Source organism: Paramormyrops kingsleyae, chromosome 7, assembly GCF_048594095.1.
Source record: "Paramormyrops kingsleyae isolate MSU_618 chromosome 7, PKINGS_0.4, whole genome shotgun sequence".
NCBI lineage: Eukaryota > Metazoa > Chordata > Actinopteri > Osteoglossiformes > Mormyridae > Paramormyrops > Paramormyrops kingsleyae.
The window spans coordinates 28,455,390-28,469,342 of NC_132803.1; the positions used below are offsets into that span (position 1 = coordinate 28,455,390).

Consider the following 13,953-nt stretch of genomic DNA (forward strand, 5'->3'; position numbering starts at 1 on the left):
AAAGGTTAAACAATTATAGTTCTAAAATAGTACATGGGAAAATGTTTTATGCAACTTGTCAGTTTATAAATAAAGCTTAAACGTGCTTCGGAAGCGGATACGTATACCTCATAAGTCAAACGACAAGGTTGCATACAAAATAATCAAATGGAATTTTTTTCTTGAAATCAATGTCAAATGAAGCTATACCTTAACATTAAATTTCATCAATAAATTAACTTACAGCTGTATATAATTCTATGCCACCACAAACATTAATGACCCTGAATTTCATCAATTTCAGCAGTCATATTTCTCAAAAGCAAAACATTTCCTTTCAGATTGTTCACAGTTCTCCTCGCGAAAGTATAGTGTTTTCCAAATCGTTATAGCCTACTTAACAACACAACAAATGTGCTTTGACTTTTAAGAAACGGTAAAGTTCTAAAATAAGATGAGGAAAATTAGAAAATAAACCCCGTGCACTTACTGTTGGTAGTCCAGCTTGCAGTATAATTTCCTATCGCGCAAGTAGCAGCTCGTGCTGAGCGGCTGTTGACACACGGTGCACTGCAAACACTCCTCGTGCCACGAGGATTCGTTCACTCGCATCAGAAATCTGTCGGATATGGGCCTCTGGCATCCCTCGCACACAGACTGATGGTGGCACTCTGTCCCTGGCCAAAGAAAATCACAGCTTTTAGGGGGGCAACACTTCGTTAATCTCGTTTTAAATTTAATCAACGCGAGTACGACATTTACATTTACTTATTGTTTCTTTTGAAACGCAATGCACAGGAAAATAAATCTTAGTGCAACTAAAATGCATATTAATATATCACGTATTTTAGTATAAAAATGTCTAATTGAAATGACATTAAATTAGCATTGTAACGTCTGCATACTATCCATCGTTATTATTGTTATTATCTGCGTGACGCTTAAGTGCTATTTATTAAAATAATGGAACATGAAAGGGACATAACCGGTGTACGCATGGAAATAACAAACGAACCAAAAGTAGAATTAAAACTTAAAAGATGGTAGAGGCAATGCAGCTTAAGGAATAACTTAAAATGTTTTGGAGACCCACGGAATAAACATGAGCAATAGCATGCTTGACTGATTAATAGCAAAAAATATCATAATTAGATTATAAAACATGGTCCAAAATAAGGCGATGTCACTGTGGGTGCCCTGATCGCAAAAACGACTAAAGGGGTTATGTTGGATCTCCTGTAACGCGGTGCAATATACAGTGTAACTAGCACGATGATTTACGGCACGTAAACACTCTTAAACTAAGCATTGGAAACTTCATTTAAAACAGTGCAGTAAACATATGTGTTCCATATATGACTGCCCAGACAACCTACCGAGCATAACCCCCAAAGCAGCCGGGCCAGATCTTAGGTGATCTTCGATCTTGATACCGTCCAGCATCTTTGAGCAGTCAGGCTGATTCCTCACAGAGAGCACCGCTCCAGCAACACGGGACCTGTTGCGATATCCAAAACAATATGATGTCAGCGTGTTCTTTTTTCTCTAAGATTCTTCTTTTTGCACACAACACTATTTGACGACAGTACAGTTTGCATACAATACTGGGGATTAACCGTTTTATGTTTTATGAGTATGCTAGTACCTTTAAATCAGTCGCAGCACCGAGTAGGTAGCCAGTGCCAACGGATCGTGATCTGCAGTTGTTCCTTCACAAGCAAGTCTCGAGAAAACACACCATGCTGATACGGAAAATGAGAAATATCTGCGAAAAGCAATCTTCAGATGTCAAACTTTACTAACTCGAACGCTTGTAAAGCTTCTTTGCATCGAAGCAGCCAGCGCGCGTTTTGAAACGTTCAGGCGAGATTCTCTCTCCGTCTCGGAAAAATGATGAAGAAAACATAAAAAGTTTTAAGGAAACTGAGTTTAATCCATGAAAAGGCGAGGTGAGAGGTTCCAGAGTGAGCTCTGGGGTAAATGTGCCGTACAGACCCCCGCTGCTGAAAAAGTCCGAAGCTGAGGTTGAGGCGAATGGAAGCGCCCTCCCACTCGATGACCGCGTCACTTTTTTCTTGGACTATTTACTGACATTTGGATGCTATTGGTGCGCAGTTTTCATGGTGGCAGCGCAGCTTAACTAACCGTTCCGCCTCCAAAACCGACAACTACAACGCCGTGTGTCTGTCCTGCGGACCGGGATGAGTGCTACCCGAGCGCGTCAAGACACGGCAGCTCAGCGTAAACAATTCGGGGTTGGGAAAGTTGGAAAAATGTAACAGCATTGATATCTACTAACTTAATAATTACACCCCTGACACAGGCTGCGATTCTGCGATAATATTAAAAAGGTCTGCAAACGCATTTTTTTTTTTTAAATAATGTACTTATCATTTGTCAGCATATACTGTGCTATTGCCTATGTGCACGATGATCTATTCTTTGGCAGAAATTTCTACCGTTTATTCTGCTTACACAGTGAACAGCATTGAAACCCTGACCTGATGCCGCCGGCGTTTGGGACACCGCTTGAAACGTAGACATTACATTCACATGCAATTATATGTCTAATAAAAACACCATTACAGCACATTATTTGTTTTAAATATTTCGTTTTTTACTTGTGCAATATCAGCAGTCGAATAAACAGACTCAAAGCAGCCGTAAAATCATGAAAGTAAATAAGCTAATGAAAGTAGTGACGGCAGTTGTGGAAATAATAGTATATGAAGTAGATATAAAATGCGCCGCAGGTCGCCGTGGAAAATATTTATTGCTATCGGTGGGACGAATCATATCAGGATCTTCTCAACAGTTTTCATTTTTCTTTACTGGCACGCATTTAAAAATGCGTGTTCAAAATTAGTGTTTGCTCATAAAAACACTGGCAGCGTTTAAAGGCTTTCAAATCACGGGCTGCGCCGTCAGGCTGCAGACGTGTGCAAGCTTTGCGCCATTGTGCTCCTTACAAAAGAGAGCGCCTTGTGACCCCTTTGGCCGAAGCACCTGGCGATTGGTAACGTTACACGGCACACCGGCCTCGGCCGGCGCAGCTGATGACGGAATGCAAAGAGCGCAGCCAAATGACTGATCCGCCGATAAAACCTTAGATAGCACAGAACTTAAAATTTATTAATTTATTATTCTTTTCATTCATCTCGGAACTATGATTTTCTGTCATTCCAAAAAGATATTTTAAATTGCTATGTACCGTACATCCTCTTTTGTCATTTCACGATCCAAATGGATTCGGCTGATAGAAATCTATATATTATCAAGGGCTGGGGATGGTCGTATATATTATTTTTATTACTTTGTCTATTACACGTCTTCCTTATTATGAATCCACGGCATATTGAATATATAATTTATACCAGAATAATGAACAAAACGCCTAACGTCCGAGTTATTACAATGAAACACTATATTACAATGCGCAGTGTATTATAGTAACAATTAGTAAATTAAATCTTTTGCATATAACAAAATAAATGAATAAATTCAAATAAATAAAAAAAGCATACAGTCCTAACTTGAAATTACGATGCGAAATCACAGATAAATAGTATTTTATCATTCCTGGTTAGTATGTGAACTGGCGGCATGACCTGAAAACATTTTCAAGGGGCATGTAAATATCCCAGATACAGGTGATTATTTACCGGCACAGAAATGGAAATTAAAACTCCTTATCTAAGGCTAATCGATGGAGGAACATCTTAATATTTTATTAATACCTCGCATTTTAGGCAATTAATTTAGACTAAATAATGTCTTTGTCCAGTGTCAACGGCTGTAATGACCGCTGGTGTCCCTTTCATCTCTGGAGAGTTTATTAACTGCACGTGGCCCTGGTTGTTGCGCGAGATGCTGTACGAACTCAATTGTTTTTCTTTTTCAACTTGACGGCACAGAAGAAAACAGACCACTTTCAACTCGGTATTTATCATCGTAACTTTTTTGCCCGTTTGCTCTCCTTCCCAATTAAACTGAGTGGACTTTATCCCCCCCCCCCCTCCCGCAACATCCCTACGGCACTACAAGCAAATTGGTTTTAGGTATATAAGCGATACTCTGGATATGGAAGTACCGAAATTAATATAGCCTGCAGAAGTAGTGAAATTCACTGGATAGAATGTATCACCGGCCCTAAAAATGATAACTTTTAAAATATACCATTGTCAAGACAAGAGTCATAACGGTAATGGTAGGATCATAATTACATCTGATCTCTTAAGGGTACGGCCATGCAGGCTATACTATTTAACTTTATACAGCCGATATAAATTTAGCAATGTATTTTATACTGGATTTGTGTTACAGTACCTTGATTCTAACCATAAGGCAATTATTTCATAATGCCGACTTTACGAAGTAAATGTTTATATTCAGAGCGAAAATAGAAAGACCATATTCCATCGTCGTGGTAGATCGCACCACTGCGATGTGGAGAAAAGCAACGCGATTTTGTTTGTCTTTCCTGCAACCCCACCAACGGCTTCTGAACTCATATTGTAATTACAGGGCGTAATATATACGCAGCCCTAACCCAAGATAATCCCCCCTGCAGGTACTTTGTGTACCAAAGCCGTATCACAGGGTTTATGCGGTCATCAGGTGAGACACAGATCATTACCTATTTTCTTAATCTCCATAGCTTCACTTTTTTCTCCATCTATGTAAAGCAATAGTTTTAATACGCAACCCATTTCCCCGTTGTAAATACCCACCTCCCCGTTTTCTCATTCAAATCAGGCATAAAATTGGAAATTTATGAAAGACGTAAGAAGCATCTGCATGGAAACATAACAGTTGAACGCGCCTATCCAAAATCCATGTGTTCTATACACTATTTTATACTTAAGCAACATAGTTCAATTACTTGTTTTGTGAATATACACATTTTATACCCCAGATTAATTAAAAAAATATATACAGTTATTAAATAAAACATTTGCGCAGTCAAGTTTCAGGAAGAGACATTTGTAATTAAACAATCGTTCTCCTTAGAGAAATTGATGTGTTTAACAACTAAACTAAACAAGTTAAATCAATGCGTTTTAATGTTTTAATGATTTAATGATTTTTTTTTACAATGGCCTAAAATGAATTTCGAATTAGCAACACCGATGATAATACCAAATTTTCTCAGTAAATAGCCTACGTAAGTATTCGTATTATGCAAATAACATGAGACTATTTGGAGAACATGTTGTAATGTGTAATTTTAATAATTGTACTACACGGTAGATGACGCAAAATATTTAGGCCAAATTGTGGAGTAAGGCATAGTGTTCAGTTAATTAAATGAGTAAATGAGGTAGGTTTTCCAAAAACAGCTATGCTACCTGCATTTGATGATTTATCCTTTGTTTAAATGTTAAGTAGGCTAAATTAAAACCACATCGATAATGACAACACAAATAAAAACATGGTACGCACTGAGGGTCTAAAATTGTTTATACGTTATATATGCGTTTAACTTCGCAATAATCAAAGAAGTAATAAAATCCAGTAGCGACAATAAAAGATAAGTACCCTGTTTAAAATCACACGCCGAATTTAAGATTATTAAACAAGCATAAAACCGAACATGCTGAAGATGAACACCGCGAAAATGTGCAAAACAGACACTAATACTCCCGAATTAACTTCAGCAGATACAAAATTGCATTTGGTGATAAAAGTCAAAAGTTTCACAAAACCACATAAGACAATTAGAGCGCATGTTTATTAAAGGATCTCAGTCACCAAAGACAGTAAAAACGGTATCACGCTAAGAGGAGACGGGCGATTACGTTACCTCCGCATAGACTTGCGCTGGTCTGATTGTCTTTGTATTTCAGCAGAAGCTGTTTGCTGCACTGTATCAAATTGTGGGGCATACAATTACCCTTTGTCGTGTCTTTCATGCCCTCTGGTGTTGGTATAGAGAACTACATCGGAGATTTTGTAAATTATTTATTATTATTATTTACTTCTTCAAGGTTATTTGCTGATGTCTCTCAATGATGCACTAACATAATAATATTATACATGTATACATTTATAAATATACAGGCCGAAGGATGCATTGTAAAAGTATGGCGCGCATGTGAAACGAAACTCTCTTTGAAATGACCTCATTGCACGAATTAATTGGGTGAAACCGCTCATTATCTGCACATATTTCCAGTCCGCACCTTAACTACAACAAGTTTGGCAATATCGTAGTTAGCTTTTATCCACCTGCCTCGTGTTTTTTTCAGTATTTAATAATGCTTTGAAATGTGTTTATGTACATCCATGACTTATCTACTGCGACCTTTGCTTCGTGTATTAGACTGGCCCTTATACATTATTTGTAAAACTGGACGAAATATGAGCCGAGAACTCATTGGCTGTATAAGTGTTTCATAAACACTGGGCTCTTATTATGCCCACAGAATCCATTACAGCGTAATTAAATGTATCACATGTTAATGGTTAGAGGACTAAGGTCGAGATGCAATTCCTGCAAACCCATAGAAAACCATGAAAAACTCCTGCCGTGGTACATAATTGGCTCCAAGGCTTCAAGATTCCCTTGTAGTTCCCATGAAATTCGTTTTCTCCCCTGCAAACACCAAACTTCGCTGAACATTTCAATCACAAATAGAATATAAAGAAACAGAATTTTCCGTAAACAAGCCTATTGGATCACATTAAAATACTCAATATGTTTGTACATTTACATGTTCGCTGAATGAGCAAAATTAATTTGTATTTATTGATACCATCCTAATACGCCTGGTAGCGTATCCCGGCAACAGGTGTGTGGCACGTGCAGCCTCGCGACAGGAATGAAGGTCATTACACATCTGCTTTCACCCCATCATATCGACTGGCGTCTTGAAATGTAGTTAGGGGGGTTTAAAAAGCGGGTATGGACATATTAAAATGGAGAAACTTCTACCTGAATCGAATTGCAGACGGTTACCTTGGTTGAAAGAACAGGACCTTGTTGGTAAGAAATTTTTCTGGTTTCCTCGCATAGTCACAAAATACACAGGCCCGTGTGAGTTTTCGTTTTGCCAAACAGCCGTGCTTTAGAAGGCAAAAGAGTTCAAAAACCTAAGCAACAAACACATATCTAAATTCGCCTCGGACCACAACCTCATAATTATTTCCAACCTCATTTAATTATTCCTTGTGTTTAATTTAGCCTTTGAGGTACAAACATACTTTAGACTTGGCGCTTAACATTGTTTTCGCTTAAATAATAGTTTTCAAACAAATGTCTTTGAAAATGGATTTTTAAAAATCGACTGAGAGAAAAACTCTGGTTTTAAATTCGATCCATGTTAGGAAACATTTACCAAATATATATTACCTATATAACTAGTTTGGCATAGTAAGGTCCCAAATCAATGTCTTCCTGTTACGCGCCTAACAAATGCTTTCAATTGTATTTTTACTTAGTGTTGCATAATTTCCGATTTCTATACAGGATTTATAGATCAACAACACCGCTGGGAGACAAGCAGATACATCTTTTACCTATTTACTTTAAATTCGTTATTTATTTATAAGGACATATGTCCGCTAACTTGTGTTTTAAGTAGTTCCATTAAGGCATATATAAACACAGGTTCTATGACGCTCACGTGATTAAAATTCGAAGGGTATATCAGTGAAACTGATACAAGTGAGACCAACTGACATGGGTCAGCTGAAAATGAGAACGGTGTGTATCGAATGGGACGAGATGAACAATTACAGGTTCTGCGGTTCCGCGTTCTCTGATCTTGTTTTCCTTCGCTGATCATTTGATGTAGAAAACAATATTTCAGAAATTCGTAAAGAACAGTGCTACCGGTTCAGCCTGGAGGCCGCCGCTTTGCATCGATTGTATGTCTCACGTCTTACCTGCGACACCTAAACATTTAACTAAAATAAAAAAAACAGCAGAAAAATGTGTTCTTTTAAATAGCTGTACACGTCAATGGGGATAGCCTAACTGGACTGCTGTTTAACTGTTGTAGGGAATTATTTTCTACCTCATGTAAAATGTAGTAGTTGATTAATTTGGGGGAAACACCAGAGAAATGTGTGAATGTATGAAACGGTAATGACTAAACCTTATTGAGACTGAATTAATTAATAAATTCATAGCGTATAATAATAATGTAAATACAATTAAATCTTTTTATTATTAGATAATGACTTTAGTAACTTTTAAAGCACAGACTACACTTAAATTTTAAGTTTAAGGGATAAATATTTATTTCAGTCTCTGTAACAATTGTTTTTTTTTTAATGAACAGCATAAAGAACATGGAAATTAATGTAAAAGCTCTGCTATATTGTTGAGAAACCGAAAAATTTTGTTAATACGAACCTTTTTCCATAATACTTACGTCTAGCAGCTTTTCGTTGACTATTAATCAAAAGGAAAAGGTTACAGATATTACTGAATAAGTCTGAAAATTCAAATACTTAATTTATTTACGTCATAGTGCCTGAATACTAAATCTGCAGATGTATTAAGTATTAATCTAATAACACTGCTTCGTAACACATCCCTATTGAACTTTTTATATACGTACAATTGCATGCATTTCTCAAGCAGTTTAAATCTATTCTGTTGGTATGTGGTATTGTAGCGTGCCGAATAAGACCGAATGTCATTTTACTGTTATAAATTGTATTTATGCTTTGAAAGGTTTCTGTTTATTCATGAAAAGCGTACGATTTTCAAACTTCGTTCATTTGAAATATTATTCGTTGTTAATGAATTAACTGATCATCCTAAATAAAACCAAATTTGCATGAATTTAAGCTCCGCTTACAGCATATATAGCCGCAGTAATGTAACATTTTGAGTATTCACCGTTGGAAAGCGTATAAGGCGAAGTGCACGTGCACGCTTGGAAATAAATTGTGAGCTGGAATCACTGAGTGATGAACGGGCAATTAAATAGCGCTTTTGGAGTTTTGGAGGGTATAATTAAGAAACGGTTGACAATAAGTATACCGATTAAAATTCCCTTGCTCGTTGTCGGATAAAAGATGATTAATACTTCTGATATATGACATATGAAGCCCTTTGGTAAACACTGTCACTGATGACAAGTAAGCTCACTCACGAGAGACCACCTTAAATTCAAGTTCAAGTAGGTCTATATTACTTCAGTGAATGCAATATATATTATGTTTGGGGGGGGGGGCATAAAGCCATGTCCACTTGTCTGTTAGATTTGAAAAACTAAGATACGACCTTCTGTTTAAAAAACAATTAATGAAGTTTAATCGGTCTGCACTAAATTATTTATTAGGGTTTTTGTGATTGTCCATCGCTGCATTTTTAATGATGCCCCCAAAGATACCCGGGCTCGTCGCCCCCCCCCCCCCCTCCCTATTTCCGCGATCCCTGTACATACGCAGATTCGTTCCTCTTAGATGTGCTTTTAAGTTCATTTTAAAATCAGCACGTGGCGGATTGCCTGTGTGAATAAGGTGGAGTTTTATTGTTTGTCTCCTGGGAGCGGTAAACCAAGGAAGCAAAAAATAAATAAATAAATAAATAAATAAATAAATAAATAAATAAATAACACAATTTAGCGGAGAACATCTTGGTTTTGAAAATGGTAAGTTGACTGCAGGTATTACAGTAGGGCTTGTTAAAAACTTTAATCTGATTATCTTTCTCTCCGTGTAAACTAAAATATGTATTTTATTGAGCTTTGAAAAAAAAACCTAAATTATGTTAAGACAACCGGCCGAACGAATGCGAGAAAAAACACAGCAGGGCAGTTCATGCATGTCGTATGTTTATAAATCGCCCAGGAGGTTTTCATTCGTCTTGATCTTTAATGAGCTCTGACCATTATTCCATCCATACCACATCTTTAAAACAGAAGGCAATGAGTATGCAATTAAAGCATTAAACTCTTTTTAGAACTTGGAAAAAATAATTAGCAAAAGAGCTAAGAAAAAAAACAAAAAAACTAGTCCGTATATGTCCGCCGTAGCGCAAGTCATCTGGTATTTGGATGGTTTCCTTCTACGAGAATTACCATGACACTAGGAACGTTAATTCTGTATAATTCTCTAGAAGGAAACCATGCTAATGTAAGATGACTTGCGCCACGGCGGACGCAGGCCTCACAACGGACTACTAAGGCGAAGGCTCAGTGCGAGAACCCACGACCTTTCAAACGGCCACAGAAGAAGGATGTGCTTTTCAGATTGTTTATGATACAATTCCCAGCGTTTATGATGAACCATGGGAAAGTTACCTACGAGTCAAAATAAGTGTTGCCTTACTAGGGACCACTGATCATAACTAATTTTCAACGGTAGGCCGATATAGGCCTATGCAACGGTAAATATTTCACTACCGGTCGATAGGTGGTCGGTCCTCAAAGCTGCACAGTCGGATCTATGCACATTTACATTATACTGCTTAACTCACCTGAAGTTGGTTTGGTCTTCTTAAAGCGTTCAACTATTTGCATATTTATATTGCAACAAATGAAGATCAGGAACGTGTTATTAGAAACTTGCAACATATATGTGTGGGAATGGAAAAAAAAAACATTCGATGTCTCAGCCCAAGCTTAACATCACTTTACGTGCTGGAACTGAGGGTGAAAGATCCCTGGATCTGCATCAGCCCCCTCTTCTGGGGAATAAGGAAATTACACCACTGAGTACTGAGCAGACATAACTGAATACTAAATAGACCCCAGTGAGTACTGCACACTGAAAGCAAGTTACGAGTCGTTTGAAGAAACTTCACACCCAGGGTGATTTGATGTGTTACACCACACCCCTGAAGCAGATACGATAGTGCTGTGTGTATTTACGTTATAACTAGCTACAGTACGAGAGCAGATATATTAAACAGACAATATTAAGTTGTTAGTGTTGAATTCTGCTTGATGTTTAACACAAGAAAGCCGCGTCCTTGCTTAGTTCCTTTCTTGAAGCCGAGTTTTTATGCGAGAATACCCCCCACCACGACATAAGCAGTGTTTTTTACCACTGGTTTAACTGCCTGGCTGAACAGACAGCGCCCAACCAAAACTTATGCATGGCCATAGTAAAACATTTATTCACTCACGTTTCTGCTTTTCAAAGCCAATTTATAGCATTTTCCGTGATGTGTATACAAATGTAATATATTCCATAAGCCCTCTTTAACAAGTGGAGAATAAACAAACCACAGTCTTACATGTTTTCGGTGACTTAAACAGATTACACTCCAGTCTAGTAAAGGGACCGTATTTCAGCAAAGCCTTTGCCTCTTCAGGTGAAAATTGGACCTATTAAATACACGGTGCCATTGCAAATAACCGTTAAGTAGCCTGCTGACGCAAATGGTGAGAGCCATTGATAATGAACTGGGACCAAACTGGAAGCCGGACGCTGGAATGGCTTAGAAGTTGAGGATGGACAGTTAATGAAAAGGAAGCATGCTCAAGCAGTGGCATAATCCCAGTTTAATTCTGGGCCGTTTGTTGTCAGTGTAAGCATTTATCTTGACGGATAATTAGCGATTTTGCCCCAATTAATTTTTTCTGCCTGGTAACAATTACCGCTGATGCTGCGGACAACGATCGTCCATCTTAGTTTACATTCATTCGTCAGTCATCAACGAGATTAGGCTGAAATCCTAACTTTATTTGCTTTTTTCTTTTCTGAATTAGCTCCGTTTAAAAACAAATTAAGGCAAGTTATTTCTATTTTTCCCAAGCGATACTGGGGGGAAAAAACAGCCCCGTCTCCCTGTGTTCTCTGTGACAAGGGGGTAAGAGTCAGGAAACCTAATTAGAAATAACATGTCCGAGACTGAGTGCGAGAGAACACGTGGGGACAAGCTAAAAGCAGGGTTTAACCACCTCTTTCAGCTCCGTTGGCTTATTTTTAGGAATGGTGGTCAGTTTTGGGGAAAATCTTCTGCTAGCGTGTGGCTCAGTGGGTCCGGAAGCCGAGCCCGTGGTTAGCTCACCAGCCCCAGTTGCTTCAGGGACTAACTGAAAGTGCTTCCTTAAAAACGTGTGCGGTACTAAATAAATAAAATGAAATAATCAGTTTCTCAGCTTCAGGCACTAGCCTTTTTGTTTTTATATACCACGCTAGAGGACTGATTCTTGAAATCATAAGCCCTGATCTGGAGTGTGGGGTTCTCTTGGTCTGACTATCCTGTGGGTTCCTCCAGGTACTGCAGCTTCCTCTGTCGTCTACAAACAGGCAGTTAGGTTAAATAGTGTCTCCAGAATAAATAATTGGCCACTGTGTGTGTGCTCTGATGGACAGACTTCCTTCGTGATGTATTCCTCCAGCTCGTCCTCTACTCCAGGACTCCAGGCCCCATGTGACCATGTATGGAATCAGCACTTGGAAGATGGATGGATGGATATTTTTTGAAAATTATTATTTTTTAAATATTCAGTTCCACCTCGAGGCCCAGAATGTGGCATCTGAAACACATCTTGATGATCTCCTATATGCCCATTAAACATAAAGCTCATCTGTGTGTGTACGTTCTCTTCCTATACACTGTCAGAAGAAAGAGTACCAATTTGTACCTTTTCTTGTCACTAGGGCTGTACTGTCAAGGGTCTGCCAATTGTACTCTATAGCTCTAGGTAAATGTACCTTTTAAGGAACATTTGTGTACCATTGGGGGTACATTAATGTTGTTTGTACCTCGGGGATCAAGGGAGCGGGTTCAAGTCCTGGGAAGATTTATCCTTGAATTTCTTTAGTAAAACATTCTTTTTGGGCTCCCAGCTGTGAAGGATGCTTTTTAATTGCTTGCAGTAATGTGTGGGGGTCCGGTCCCTCAGCACAGTGAGGGAGGCAGGAGCGGAAACAGTGCAGATAAATCAGCTTTGTGACGGTGCCGGGCGGGTCAGTCGGGGCACCTGGCGACCTGCTGGGAGATGGTGTGATGGCCGTCTCGCCTTAGGTGGCAAAGCCTGGGATGGATCCACGTCAGGGAGTGGCGCTGGGTTCTCTGAAAGGCTCCGCTGGTTTGAGGGATGACCCTACTGACCATATTCCCACCTAGTAACTTCCACATATGGAAAAAAAGAGCTGAAGTCACCAGAATGAACAAGTCCAGCTTCAGCAGAAACAAACCTGCCTAAGAACAATGTAACAAGTGAAAGGAGAACCAGGAGGGTCACGTGGGGGTCGCACGGGGAACATGGCGCAAGCGCGGTCACGTGGGGGTCGCACGGGGAAGGTGGAGCAAGCGCGGTCACGTGGGGGTCGCACGGGGAAGGTGGAGCAAGCGCGGTCACGTGGGGGTCGCACGGGGAAGATGGAGCAAGCGCGGTCACGTGGGGGTCGCACGGGGAAGGTGGAGCAAGCGCGGTCACGTGGGGGTCGCACGGGGAAGGTGGAGCAAGCGCGGTCACGTGGGGGTCGCACGGGGAAGATGGAGCAAGCGCGGTCACGTGGGGGTCGCACGGGGAAGGTGGAGCAAGCGCGGTCACGTGGGGGTCGCACGGGGAAGGTGGAGCAAGCGCGGTCACGTGGGGGCCGCACGGGGAAGATGGAGCAAGCGGTTTATCTCGGCCCGCAGATGAAAGGGAAAAATAACCAAGGCCTGCGGTGGGGGGGTCCGTGCTTCTCCTCTGCGCTCCCCTTGCACCTCCCTCGCATGTCGCTGGCCCCCTGCGGGTGGTGCGTGTTGTGGCCTCTTTGCTGAGCCCAGATCTTCTCAGTTGTGGCATTTTCAGCTCCTTAGATGTTAACATGACAACAACCCGCACTGATAAAGTTAGTTAGTATGTTGGGGGGTAAATGTTAATAAAAATGGTGAGGTATACTTGTAAATGCCGCCATCTTGTAAACATTTTAAATATGTCTGTGCAAAAGGAAAAAAAAAAAACAAGTGGGGGGGGGGGAGGCTGGGGGTCGATGCTTCATTGTTAGATGAGGTCAGTTATGATCATTCAAAATGTACAATTAGGTCCCACTTGCCTCATTCACTTTTTA

The 13,953-nt window shown here is 39.8% G+C and overlaps 1 protein-coding gene across 4 annotated transcripts in view; it reads right to left on the minus strand.

Annotated features, from left to right (window-relative positions):
• LOC111833132 (LIM/homeobox protein LMX-1.2-like) overlaps positions 1-10,552 on the minus strand; it is a 59,774-nt gene extending 49,222 nt beyond the window's left edge. Inside the window, exons 1-3 of one of the 4 annotated variants that reach the window (XM_023791089.2) lie at positions 10,415-10,552; positions 1,356-1,477; positions 470-656 (exon numbers count right to left, since the gene is read on the minus strand). In XM_023791089.2, the coding sequence (XP_023646857.1) occupies positions 470-656; positions 1,356-1,422 (254 nt within the window). In that variant the 5' untranslated portion in view covers positions 1,423-1,477; positions 10,415-10,552. Of the gene's footprint in view, positions 1-469; positions 657-1,355; positions 1,478-1,624; positions 2,635-5,782; positions 5,820-10,414 lie in introns of those variants that run through there. The other 3 variants (XM_023791087.2, XM_023791086.2, XM_023791088.2) reach the window with 3 other exon arrangements.
• Positions 10,553-13,953: the final 3,401 nt, after the last annotated feature.